Here is a 12,500-nt window from a genome sequence, read left to right as displayed (position 1 = left end):
TCAGGGAATCCATTTCTGCATTATATAACGAGATTTTTTGCAAATTTAATTTGGAAAATACATTTTTGCACATCATTTTTTCCAAAAAACATATCAAAAATTCATACGGGCACCCAAACCTGTACAACTGGTCTTATACTCTCCATAAAGTTGATGTGGCAATGACATAATGGTCCATGTTCATGGCATAGGGGATTCAGATGAACAGTGTGACTTTTTTCTTGTTCATTAAGGTGTTCATTTCCAATACCTTTGCATTAGATTGGCGGAATAGCTGTGACTCTGACAGAATTGTTATTTTGTGTATTTACCACACTAAAATCATATAAATATTGAAAAACACCAAGTCAACATATTTAAACATTAATTTTATGCACTGAAAAACTAATTTAGTTAACATTTGGTCTTTATCCTGCTATAAACCTCTTTGGGTTGGTTTGGACCCGAACACCACAAATGCCACTCTTGATGATATTTTTTAATATTGGAGAAAAACTAATAAAATAAATTTGGGGGTTGTTGTACTCCCATATCAGCTGTAAAACATGGACAACATAATCACTAATTGTATCACTTTGGGAGGTATTAATAGTGAATTTATGCAGATTTTGATAGTTTTGGTCATCAAAAACGATTTGCATAATGTAAGATAAAAGATCTTTAAAGTCAAAAAGATGAATACATCAAGTAATATTTCCATGGATATGAATACATACCAAGTTAGCCATGAGATGAAAAACAATATTTGATGATAACTAGTGTTTTTAGGTATTTTATAGCTGAGTTTTGTTATCACGGGTCAAAAATGACCCGAACACCACAGGTGTATGCAGCTTATGAACACAACACAAGGGTTAACTTCAGTAAGTAACTGGTTACTATAAGTACAGTTACTATAGAGCAATGTAATTGATTCTGCGCTGGTTGGATTGAATTCAAAGTTTTTCTCTTTTTTCTGTAACAACATCTAGACACCTGATTACGTACAATGGAATAAGTGGTGTAATCACTATGTAATAATATGTGGTAGGGCCTATGTATTATGTGCTATGTAATGTGCTAGGCCTACTTATGCCATAAACATTTACTTCTACTTTTACTTTGGCCACCTCTGGTGTCTTGTCTGTCTTGTCTGTCTTCCTGCTAGAATGAAAGTTGTGCAGTAGCTGTTGTCACTGTGATGAATAGACATTCCATGTGAGTTACCAGCTCGGCTCAGGAATTTCAAAGCATTAGTGTTTCAATTACTCTCCCTTCTCTCTTTACTTTTGATCTGTGTTTATGCTTTTGTGCCGTCTCAATTTGGTCTTTTTATTGAATGCTAGATCTTCTTTATTATCCAATTTATATTAACTGTCCTCCCTCAATTTGTCAAAGTGCCTTATACATTTTTATTTCATTTTATCTTTCCTGATGTTTTGTTTAGTTGCTTTAGACTGTTCTTTAGTCCTTTTATACTGCCTTGATGAGAATGTGTCATTGTAAGTGTAACTGAAACCTTTTATTAACTCTGTTATTCATCGATTTGTGTTTTGAGTAATTGGTACAAGGTTCCTCACCCTTCTGTGTGTGTGTGTGGGCCAACATTGAAGAAAGGTCTCAGTAAAATCTGAGCAGTGACAAGAAATGCGGTCATTTCTTCTCTTTTGAATTATCTGTATAATTCCTTTGGAATTAGCTCCCAATCACTGTGCTTTTAACTTTTGTAGAGTTGAGCGCGTTGTGTTTGAAAAGCGCCATATTGATTCATATGGTAATTCCCTGTCTGACAGCCAAACACTGGGCTTAGTGCTGTAGAATCACCAAATAACCCCACTCAACCTTGTCAATAAGAAGTACAGGAGCTTCAGCAGCAGCAGCAGTACAGTGCTGACTCAACAGAGGATGCAGAGAGAATGAGGATGCCTCGCAAATCAAGCTGTCCCTTCTGATGCTGCAAACAATGCAACTTTTCTCAACACACACTCTTGCACACAAATAATTCGAGACGACACACACCCAGACACATGTACGTGCACAGACACATACAATGCACGCACGCACGCACGCACGCACAAACACACATATGACAGACAAATAATGCTGTGCCTATGGAGAGCTGCACAATTATGGCCTGAGATTCGGTCTGCCGTGGCTAGAGAGACTACACACGCACACGCACACGCACACGCACACCCACACGCACCATATGACAGACAAATAATGCTGTGCCTATGGAGAGTTGCACAATTATGGCCTGAGATTCTGAGAGTCTGCTGTGGCTAGAGAGAGGTAATTGCATACTGCGTTCGCCCCAGTGTGTGTGTGTGTGTGTGTGTGTGTGTGTGTGTGTGTGTGTGTGTGTGTGTGTGTGTGTGTGTGTGTGTGTGTGTCTGTCTGTGTGTGTCTGTGTGTGTCTGTGTGTGTGTGTGTATCCTACTGAGATGTAATTGCCTACTGTGTTCGCCCCAGCATCAATCTACTGTATGTGTGTGTGTGTGTGTGTGTGTGTGTGTGTGTGTGTGTGTGTGTGTGTGTGTGTGTGTGTGTGTGTGTGTGTGTGTGTGTGTGTGTGTGTGTGTGTGTGTGTGTGTGTGTGTGTATGTGTGTGTGTGTGTGTGTGTATGCTACTGAGATGTAATTGCCTACTGCATGGGCGGCGCTATTAAGAGGCTAGGGGAAGCTTAGCTTCCCCAAAGTTGTCATATGAAATAAATAAAAGGAAATTTTAAAATCACTTTTTTTTAATATCCAGCGATGGAGTATCGCAGGCACACACAATAAGGAAACAAAACGAGGGTTTCCTGCTGAAGTGCCTATCACCTTGTTAGTAGGCCTAGATCTAGCCTCGTTGGCGATGTCATGCTGCGGTCAACCAATCAGGTGTCAGTTCTACTGGCTTCAACAGAGCCAGGCGGTGAGACGAAATCTGGAATGTTTAATATCTTGACAAAGCAATGACCTCTGGAAAAATAAATTGGGATTCCACTACATTTCATTTTTAGATCATTCGTTTTTTTTCCAACAGTCATAGGTCACAATGTTGACATTTTCCTCTTTAGCATTCGTTATTCAACCACTGTATCTATCAAATGGATATAGCCTATTTGGCGAATCTAAATGGATATTTTTCCTCTATCTTCAAGTAACAGGAATTAACAGGACAGAATAAGGTAGGAAATCCTTTTTTCCCCCTGATGTGCTCGCCGAAGCACTAAGTTTACTATTTGGTGGCAATGTTGTTGTCAATGTTGTTATCGATGTAGTTGTCTACTTGTCTTCCGTCTAACTAGCCATCACTTGAACGCAAAACACCTGTGCTATCCTGTCACCAAGCGAACACCACTTTCAAAAATGCACACCTTTCCTGAATTCATGGTGGCCTGTCCGGGTGGTTACCATGTGTAATGTGATGTGTGTATAGGCTATTCGCTTGTGTTTGTTGGGCATCTGCGTGTGACTGGAGTGGACAGTACAGTGCGGGGCAGCGAGAACAGTGTCTGGCTGCGCAAGCTACTTATTTGTAGAACTTAAACTAACATTTAGCTCCACAAGCTACATCCAATAGAAATATTAAGTTAGTTACAACCATCTGGAAAATGTAGCGAACTACAGTACAAGCTACTTCAAATAGAAATTCAAAATTACAGCATATTTGTATTATTTGGGCTGCAAAACTGACATCTGAAGACATCCTGTTGGATATGAGAGCCCCATATGATAGTTTTGGGCATGTTAATGGTCAATCAGCTGGCCTTTTGCTCTCCTGTCTTCCCCCGTGTGTGCGCATCGTCATTAGTTCTGCGAGTTTGATTGCGAGTTTTGATACCTGTCTGAGGTAGAGTGACCTAGCGCATGAAAATGTCAATAGAAACAAAGGTGTGGACAGTCGGGTGTATGATTTGATTGCTCGAGACATTTTTGGGAGATATGGTCTGGCAAATAGCCGTCTTCCTCTCCTGCCTCCAGTGTGTGTGTGTGTGTGTGTGTGTGTGTGCGTGTGTGTGCCTGTCGCGTTTGAGAGTTCCATTGGCGCACGAGCATGAAGACCCATAGTTGCGCATGGAAATGTTCCGTTTTATTTGTTCGTCATTTTGTTTCAACATCATATAATGTCATGCAGATAATATATCAAAAGTCGCGGTAGGGCCTCGCGTGGCGACTGATACAGTGCCCCAGACCCTCCTACCACCACAGTTTCTCCGATGACGTTTGCAACCCATACCGATGATACAGTGCCCCCCCCCCCCCCTTTTTTTTTTTTTTTTTTAGCTTCCCCAAGAATCTTGCTGTAGCGCCGCCTATGGCCTACTGTGTTCGCCCCAGCAACAATCTACTGTATGTGTGTGTGTGTGTGTGTGTGTGTGTGTGTGTGTGTGTGTGTGTGTGTGTGTGTGTGTGTGCGTTCGTGCGTGCGTGCGTGCGTGCGTGCGTGCGTGCGTGCGTGCGTGCGTGCATGCATGCGCGTGTGTGTGGTGTGTGCGCGCGTGTGTGTGTGTGTGTGCACACGTGTAAGGAGTAATTGCCTGCTGTCTTCGGCCCAGCATAATTTTCTAATCATCTGTGGTCCAGATTGTCAGGGCACTCTCCAGTGGGGCTCTCAGTGTGTGTTTGTGTTTCTGTGTGTGTGTGTGTGTGTGTGTGTGTGTGTGTGTGTGTGTGTGTGTGTGTGTGTGTGTGTGTGTGTGTGTGTGTGTGTGTGTGTGTGTGTGTGTGCTTTGATGGGTCCTCCAGGACTCCTGAGCTGTTGTTGTGTTGACTGCTGATGCTGATGAAGCGTCTCATGGCTTCTTGAATACCAAAATGGCATTGGAGGCCAGAGACAAACCCACTCTCACGGCACAGTCCAATTAGCCAGGCCGCGCCCTCCTAGTGACGCAACACCTGCAGTGTTGCTTCTAGTCAGACCAGGAGCAATACAAATATAGTTTCTGAGTTCCGGGAAAAATGAGAACTCTTCCCACTTTGTGGGGAAGCAAACAACCAATAGCAAACCAAGAGAGGCTGGTCAACCATGACGTTTGGGAAATGTTCATTTGTCATGTTCTTGGTCAGACCAAGTCTCAAAGAGATTTGAAAGTCGATGATAATCCGGCTAGTGTCCAATAGCAGCAACGTCCTGATACAGACTCACGGTAGCATTGGAGGCCTGCTGCTACATTTTCAGTGCACCAGCCTATACTGGCAGCATCCAGATATATTCTCAGTGCACAACCCAATAAAACCTTAACAGCAGAAACCAACAGAGCTGCAACAGTCACAGACAGACTGCATCAGCCAAAGGCAGCAGACACTAGATACATTGCACTACAGCCTCTCATGGATTTACTTGAACAGCAACACATTGTATATTGTGTTTTGCACATTTCATTTGGCAATGCCACCAGACACTGTACTGGATAGCCTATTGCATGGTGGGCAATAGCACAAGGGAGCAGATACATTGTAAAAGATAATGCCAGACATGACAAAGGGAGCGACAGATGGCAGCAGCGTTGTTCAAAGGCTGGAAACTAATACGTCTCCATTGTTGCATTTTTTTCAAATTATCATTGTTTTTCATTTGCAGCTATGTGTGTGGTATTGTATCTTGTGTGAACTCTCGAAGTTTTGTTATGTGGCAAAATTTAATTTACTGTCTAATTTATGTCTCAAAATTGAATTTGCTGTCTAATTTCTGTCTCAAAATTGAATTTACTGTCTAATTTCTGTCTCAAAATTGAATTTACTGGAGCTTCATCCATTATCTGTCATGCTCACATCTGGTCTGGATGTGGTGCCACAAGTAATGCATATTACAGCGATACTATTAAACTTTTCATCTCAGAAAAAAAGCAAAATATATATTTGTCAGGTTGTCAGAATGTTGTGTGGATGTCATTGTGTGTGCTTGTGTGTGTGTGTGTGTGTGTGTGTGTGTGTGTGTGTGTGTGTGTGTGTGTGTGTGTGTGTGTGTGTGTGTGTGTGTGTGTGTGTGTGTGTGTGTGTGTGTGTGTGTGTGTGTGTGTGTGTGTGTGTGCTGCATTTCTTGTACTACATGTACATTGCTGCACTCCTGTGTTTCCCCACAGGTTCTGCTGTCCATGATGCCTTTGGCAAGTGTCTGCTAAATGAACTGTTATCTAATTTACTCTCTATAATGTAATCAAATGTGATCTTCTCTCTACTCAAGTCTTCATACAAGTCTTCTGTTGTCCAGTCTTGCACTTTAAATGTCTGTATGAGCACTGTCTATGTCCATACTGTCTTAAGTCCATGTATAAGTACTGTCTATGTCTATACTGTCTATGTCCTTACCTAGATTAGTCTATGTCTAATGGGAAAGCAAGAAATGTAATTTCAAATTCTTTGTATGACCAGTGCATGTAAAGAAATTGACAATAAAACCTACTTGACTTGACTTGACTTGACTTGACTACTCTCCAGACTTGAATTGTAATGTAATGTAATCATGTAATATGTTATGGTAATCTTCTCTATCCTCCGTAGAGTATTAAAGCTTTGTATGTCATAAATAAACTATGCAATGTAACATAATGTAACAATGTCTTCTTCCAATTTGTCCTTTGCAGAGTGGCGAGGCGTCCTTGTTTGAGGTGAACATCCGTTACGTCGGAGGCCTGTTGTCCGCCTACTACCTGACCGGAGCAGAGGTAGGAGAAACTCTCTGTGTGTGTGTGTGTGTGTGTGTGTGTGTGTGTGTGTGTGTGTGTGTGTGTGTGTGTGTGTGTGTGTGTGTGTGTGTGTGTGTGTGTGTGTGTGTGTGTGTGTGTTAGGCATGGTACGGTTTGCGTTGCAAACCGAGACCGTACGGTTTGCATGTCACGGAACGGGGTAGTGGGCAACCGCACGGTGCCCACGGTTTAAAAAAAAATAAAAAATTGAGTGACCACCGCCGGACGACGCTATTAAAATCCTACTACTTTTACAAGCATAAAACACAAAGACTACATAGGATATTGAGTGTGGAAAGACTGATTTCGATCAGCCAACTGAAAGGCATAATGTAACAGCATGCAGCTGACTAGGCTACAGTAGCCTACAAGCAAGTGCAGGTCGGTCACCCTCTCCCCCCTCTCTCTCCACCTTAGCGCAAGTGACTGTTACCAGCCTTTATGCTGACCATTTTAAATTAAATGAACATGAATTTACAAACAATGACAGATTAGCAGAACAAAGTAGACTATGACTTACGTTACAGTAGCCTAGTGTAGGCTATATCCACGTGGCATTGAATGGGGATTCCGGACGGCAAAATGCGAGATAGGCTAATTGAGCATATCCATCAGATTCACTGCGCTGTCCTTAACTGCAATCAACTGTAGAACTAGGCCTAATTATATGTAGCCAGTTAAACTCTGATGGACGGAAGGGGACTTTGTGCTGTTGCCTAGTTAACATTGATGTTTAACACTATAACAAAAATAAAATTTGACTGTTTTAAAAGGCTCAGCTTCACAGGAGTTTTGTGAAACATTCTTGTGCATACACTTCTAAAAAAAAAACGATCTTTTAAAATTATTTGTTACCTTAACTTTCACATTTTAACATAACATAACCCTATCACTTGTTCACTTAAAATTGAATTTGACTTCTGATTTTACTTCTATGCTTCTCACGGCCGGCAGTTTCATGGTAGGAAGCAACTGATTCATAAGCGCAAAACTCGCAGAAAGCGGTATCAAAATAAAAGTCAAATTCGTTCTCAGTGTGTCATTAACCAAAATAGTCATACTGCACTGACCTAATGGTCCCATTGCATACAGGAGTGTAGCTGTTTTATTTTTACACGTCAAATGTGTTATAGCATGTAATATTTGAATATTTGTCAACTTAAAAGTTAGGACTTAGTTCTCCCTTTTTGTGAAATAAATGGAAGCATGTTAAAATCATTGATATCTTTCCTCTTTCAGTTGGGTTAAATGAAGTCAAATTCAACATACCCATGATAAGCTTACATTTTCATTCTAATTTTTATATAATACATTTTATTTAAAAAAAAAAACAAAAAAAAAACAGAACCGTACAAAACCGAAAACCGTGACCTTGAAACAGTGATATGGACCGAACCGTGACATTTGTGAACCGTACCACCCCTAGTGTGTGTGTGTGTGTGTGTGTGTGTGTGTGTGTGTGTGTGTGTGTCTACATGCATTTGGACAATGCTCTGTTCCCAGTGCTGGATGTTGAGATCATGATCAGCTGCCGTCGTATTTTATGTGACTCAGTGTCTCGCTTTAGTGCTACTTTAGTGTCTGGAAGTCCTCTGCAGTTTAAATGATGGATGAGTGATGAACCATGAGGGGCATTCGTGAGCCTTCACAAGTGACCTCTCATTGGTATTCATGAAGCCTTGGTGGCATAGGAACTCTGTCTCTGTGTTTGTCTGTCTGAGTATGTGTGTGCCGGTGTGTGTGACATTCTCTGTAGGTACTATAGGTGCTGATACTGTCTCTGACTGTGTGTTTGTGTGTGCGTGTGTGCGTGCGCGAGTGGGTGGTTGGGTTTTTTATTAAAAACTACGGCAGAGAGTCATATTGCACAGGCAAGATTTTCATTTCAATTTGTTGCTGTCTGTTGCATAACAGATACTAGATATAGCTCTTAAATGATAGTCTATGTTGTGAGCACATAAAGCATATACAGTTCAGTCCGATATGAATTCAGTACAGATAGACAAGAATTGTATGTCTTAATAATGTGATATGGCCATCAGATATGAAGTGTGTGTGATTAGTATATGACACATGAGCAACTGTCTCACCTGTAAGAGCTCCACCCATGTGAGTGAGAGTTAACGAGATGAAGACATTCAGAGTCAGATGATTGACAGATTGCTCAGAATGCTGAAGCGAAATATGTGGGTAATGTTTCAGTGTTGCACGTGTGCGTGCATGCATGCGTGCGTGAGCATGTGTGCGTTTGTGTGTGCGTCTGAGGTGGTCTATTATTGGTGTTGGTTGGGCAGCGCAGCAGGTTTTGGTCGAGTTGAGCAAATGACATTGAACGGGCTGCCAGCATTGTTTTGGTGTAGTCAGGGCGAAACACATGTTTCATGTCTCTCTCTCTCTCTCTCTCTCTCTCTCTCTCTCTCTCTCTCTCTCTCTCTCTCTCTCTCTCTCTCTCTCTCTCTCTCTCTCTCTCTCTCTCTCTCTCTCTCTCTCTCTCTCTCTCTCCTTGTGATTACGTGTGATGATGGATAGCAGACTCTGTGTGATGTGATAGATCTGTCAATATGGTTTAGTGAGCCACTGATGCATCCCACTATGTGTGTGTGCATGTGTGTTCGTGTGTGTGTGTGTGCATGTGTGTTTGTGTGTGTGTGCGTGTGTGTGTGTCTGTGCGTGTGTGTGTATGTGTCTGTGTGTGTGTGTGTGTTTGCGCATTTGTGTGTGTGTGCACGTGCACGAGTGTGTGCACGTGTGTGTGTGTGTTTGCGCATTTGTGTGTTTGTGCGTGCATGTGTGCCTGCATGTGAGTGTGTGTGCGTGCGTACGTGCATGCGTGCATGCGTGCATGTGTGTGTGTGACTGGTTGGCATTAGGATTCATGGCGATCCCCTTTCCCAGTCTTATTGTCCCCTTTCTGCCACAGTCCCTGCTGAGGGCAGTAAATCAGGTCTGTTTTTTTACCACCCCTCCATGCCACCCCCTCTCCATGATGAGAGCCTCTCTGGTACTCACAATAGGTCTCGTTTTTACCACCCCAACAAACAAGTACCTCTCTACGAGCCCTTCTCTGGTGGTGGTAGTAGGTCTTTTTTACCACCCCATGTACCTCTCCACTTCTCTGGTGGTGGCAGTGGTCTTTTTTTTACCAATGATCTTGACGGCCCCCTCTCCAGGAGATACTCTCTGATGATACTCATGGTTTCTCTCATCACCATCTACTATGAGTCCCCATGGCAGTGGCGGAGGGTGTGCCTTTACAGCCCTTTGATGCCCCCAATTAACCCCTTAAGACGCGGCTTTATACATTTGTTGTTACCAGTATGGTAATGACCAAGTCGTGGTGAATTACTAAAGGCTCTGTGTTGTGTCATAGTATTGTAGTGCTGTGGTAGTTACATTTCAATGACTATTACAGCGTGCCACTGGAGGTACGGCGCGCATTAAGGGGCTACACTTGTCTGCGAATGGAAGAGGACACAAGATGGGACACATGAGGATGCCAGAGATATCACAGGAGACAGGGGACAAGTGGGCAACAGGGGACAAGAACAAGGAAAAGGACAAAGGCCACATAGACCACATGTGATAGTACACAGGAGAATTAGGACACAGAAGAGAGCACATTGGGCAGGACATAATAATGATAATAAAGTACCACTTATATGACTTGGTTTTTCTATAGCGCTTTTCAAGTAACCCAAGGTCACTTTAGATGGGCTAGGGAATAGAGGGAAGAAGTGAGTAGGGGGTAGAAGTGGACATGGGCGGCAAAGTGTTTAAGGGCCATAGGCTTCAGTGAATAAATGTGATTTCAGGTGTTTTTTGAACGTGTTGGGGCTTGGCAGATATGGAGTGGTAGACTGTTCTAAAGGGTGGGGCACAGAAGGCTCTGTCACCAAAAGTCCTTAGCCTGGACCAGGGAATGACAAGCGGGTCCTTGCCAGAGGACCTCATGGACCTTGATTGGGTGTGAAGCTGGATGAGATCATAGATACTGGGAAGCAAGAGCATGGAGGGATTTATAAGTGAGGAGTAGGATTTTGCAGGTGATGTGTGAATTCACTGGGCGCCATAGGACATAGGAGTTAGGATACAGACAATAGGAGAGATTAGACAGGATATGTGAATTAGCACACAGTTGAAGTGATCTGAAAGTCAGGCCTCAGTGGACATACAGTACAGTAGGGGGCAGGAAACAGAAGATGGGATACAGGAGAGAGGAGATGGCATAGGAGATATGAATTAGGACATAAAAGACAGGCCACGGTAGAAATCAGGGGATGGACACCAGAGAAAGGAGACAGAGGATAGCAGATAAGAACATAGAGATATGAATCAGAATGCAGCAGCGATGACAAATGAATCCTAGGGAATAGGAGACAGGCATCAGTAGTACAGCAGGACAAAGAAAAGAGAAAGACATGGATGACAGGATGCAAAATTCAACATATGAGGCACAATACATTTTTGGTCCCCTTGGGGAAATTCTTTCTCTGCACTTTATCCCATTTGGACTAGTGAATCACATTGAAGTACACACACTAGTCCATAGCAGTGGGTTGCCTGCTGAGCGGCACCCGGGGAGCAGTGTGGGGGTTAGGTGCCTTCCTCAAGGGCACTTCAGCCGTGGTCAGGTCGGGCATTGAACCAGGAACCTTTGGGTTGCCAACGTGTGTGTGTGTGTGTGTGAGTCACGACTGCCCCCAATACAGAGGATGTCAGACAGATAACACAGTAAAAGTCTATAAATGATGCTGAATCAGGATTAAAAACACACGTGCATTACACACTCATTTAGGCACATTATAATCTCACTGCGGCCCTCATCTGTTTCTGTTTCTGGCTGTGGCTGTAAGTAGAGCTGCTTGGCGCTGCCCCAGAAATCCAAAAGATTTGTTCTCCTCGTGAACCTTACTGTTCATCGAGGTGCGTTCAGTGTGAAATTAATTGTTTCTACTTTGAGCGGAATGGGTGCCCTGGGCCTGTGCGGTCGTGTATGGAGATGTAAGCCCTACAATTGCAATATATGATGTACGTAGTGCTACACTGCATGGTGTAGTAATACACTGTATCATATGCACTGTAAAGTGAGGTGATCTTGCTGAAGTGTAGAAAGCTTGCAGTAGTTCTCCCGAGAGATCTTCATTGTTGATTCTGTAATGTGGATGAACAGATAGTGTATTCTGTCATCGGTGTGTTTCTGCCAGTGTGGTAATGTCGGAACTGATGTGATGAGTACTCATGATAAGTCTTCACTAAAATTTGCTGCATAAACGGCTGGAATCTGCCCCACTTTCCTCCATGATAAATAAATAATCTTTAAAAAAAGCAAGTTACACTGAAACTATTGAATATTTTAACAATGCTAACTTTCTATGCAGTGCCAGCACTACTTGTATATCACAGTATCTGTAAAAAGAAGGAAAAGACTTCCTAACCCTGTCTTGTTTGTTTTGAAAGTCACCCAACTACACAGGCGGTAGGGAGCATATTGAGAGAAACATCACCTCCTAACCCAGCCAAAATGGCAGGTGTCGACGGTTTAGGGGTTTGGTGGCTTTGTGAGCAAACACTTTTAAAAAGCTGGCAGACCCACTCCTCTGTTGTCAAAAGTCATTTTGAACCATTTGGGGAATGGCCACTGAACAGAGGATAGAAAAATCAGAACACTCTCTGTTACCCAGGAGACAGTAGAGCACTCTCTGTCACCCTGGAGACATTAGAACACTCAGTGTTACCCAGGAGATAGTACTCTAGAACACTTCTACCCAGGAGATAACGGCAGAGCAGAGGACAAAAGTACACACATGCATTCATTCCCCACTCTCCAAGCTGCAGGCCACTGATTAA

The 12,500-nt window shown here is 42.9% G+C and overlaps 1 protein-coding gene across 2 annotated transcripts in view; it reads left to right on the top strand.

Annotated features, from left to right (window-relative positions):
- The window catches only part of LOC134449338 (mannosyl-oligosaccharide 1,2-alpha-mannosidase IA), a 328,401-nt gene that overhangs the window by 220,204 nt on the left and 95,697 nt on the right, over nucleotides 1-12,500 (top strand). For both annotated transcript variants that reach the window (XM_063199224.1, XM_063199225.1), the window contains exon 4: nucleotides 6,552-6,632. In XM_063199224.1, the coding sequence (XP_063055294.1) occupies nucleotides 6,552-6,632 (81 nt within the window). The remainder of the gene's footprint in view (nucleotides 1-6,551; nucleotides 6,633-12,500) is intronic.

The sequence above is a fragment of the Engraulis encrasicolus genome, chromosome 5 (assembly GCF_034702125.1).
Source record: "Engraulis encrasicolus isolate BLACKSEA-1 chromosome 5, IST_EnEncr_1.0, whole genome shotgun sequence".
NCBI lineage: Eukaryota > Metazoa > Chordata > Actinopteri > Clupeiformes > Engraulidae > Engraulis > Engraulis encrasicolus.
Note: the sequence above shows the minus strand (reverse complement) of the source record. Positions and strands in the feature narration are given on the sequence as shown.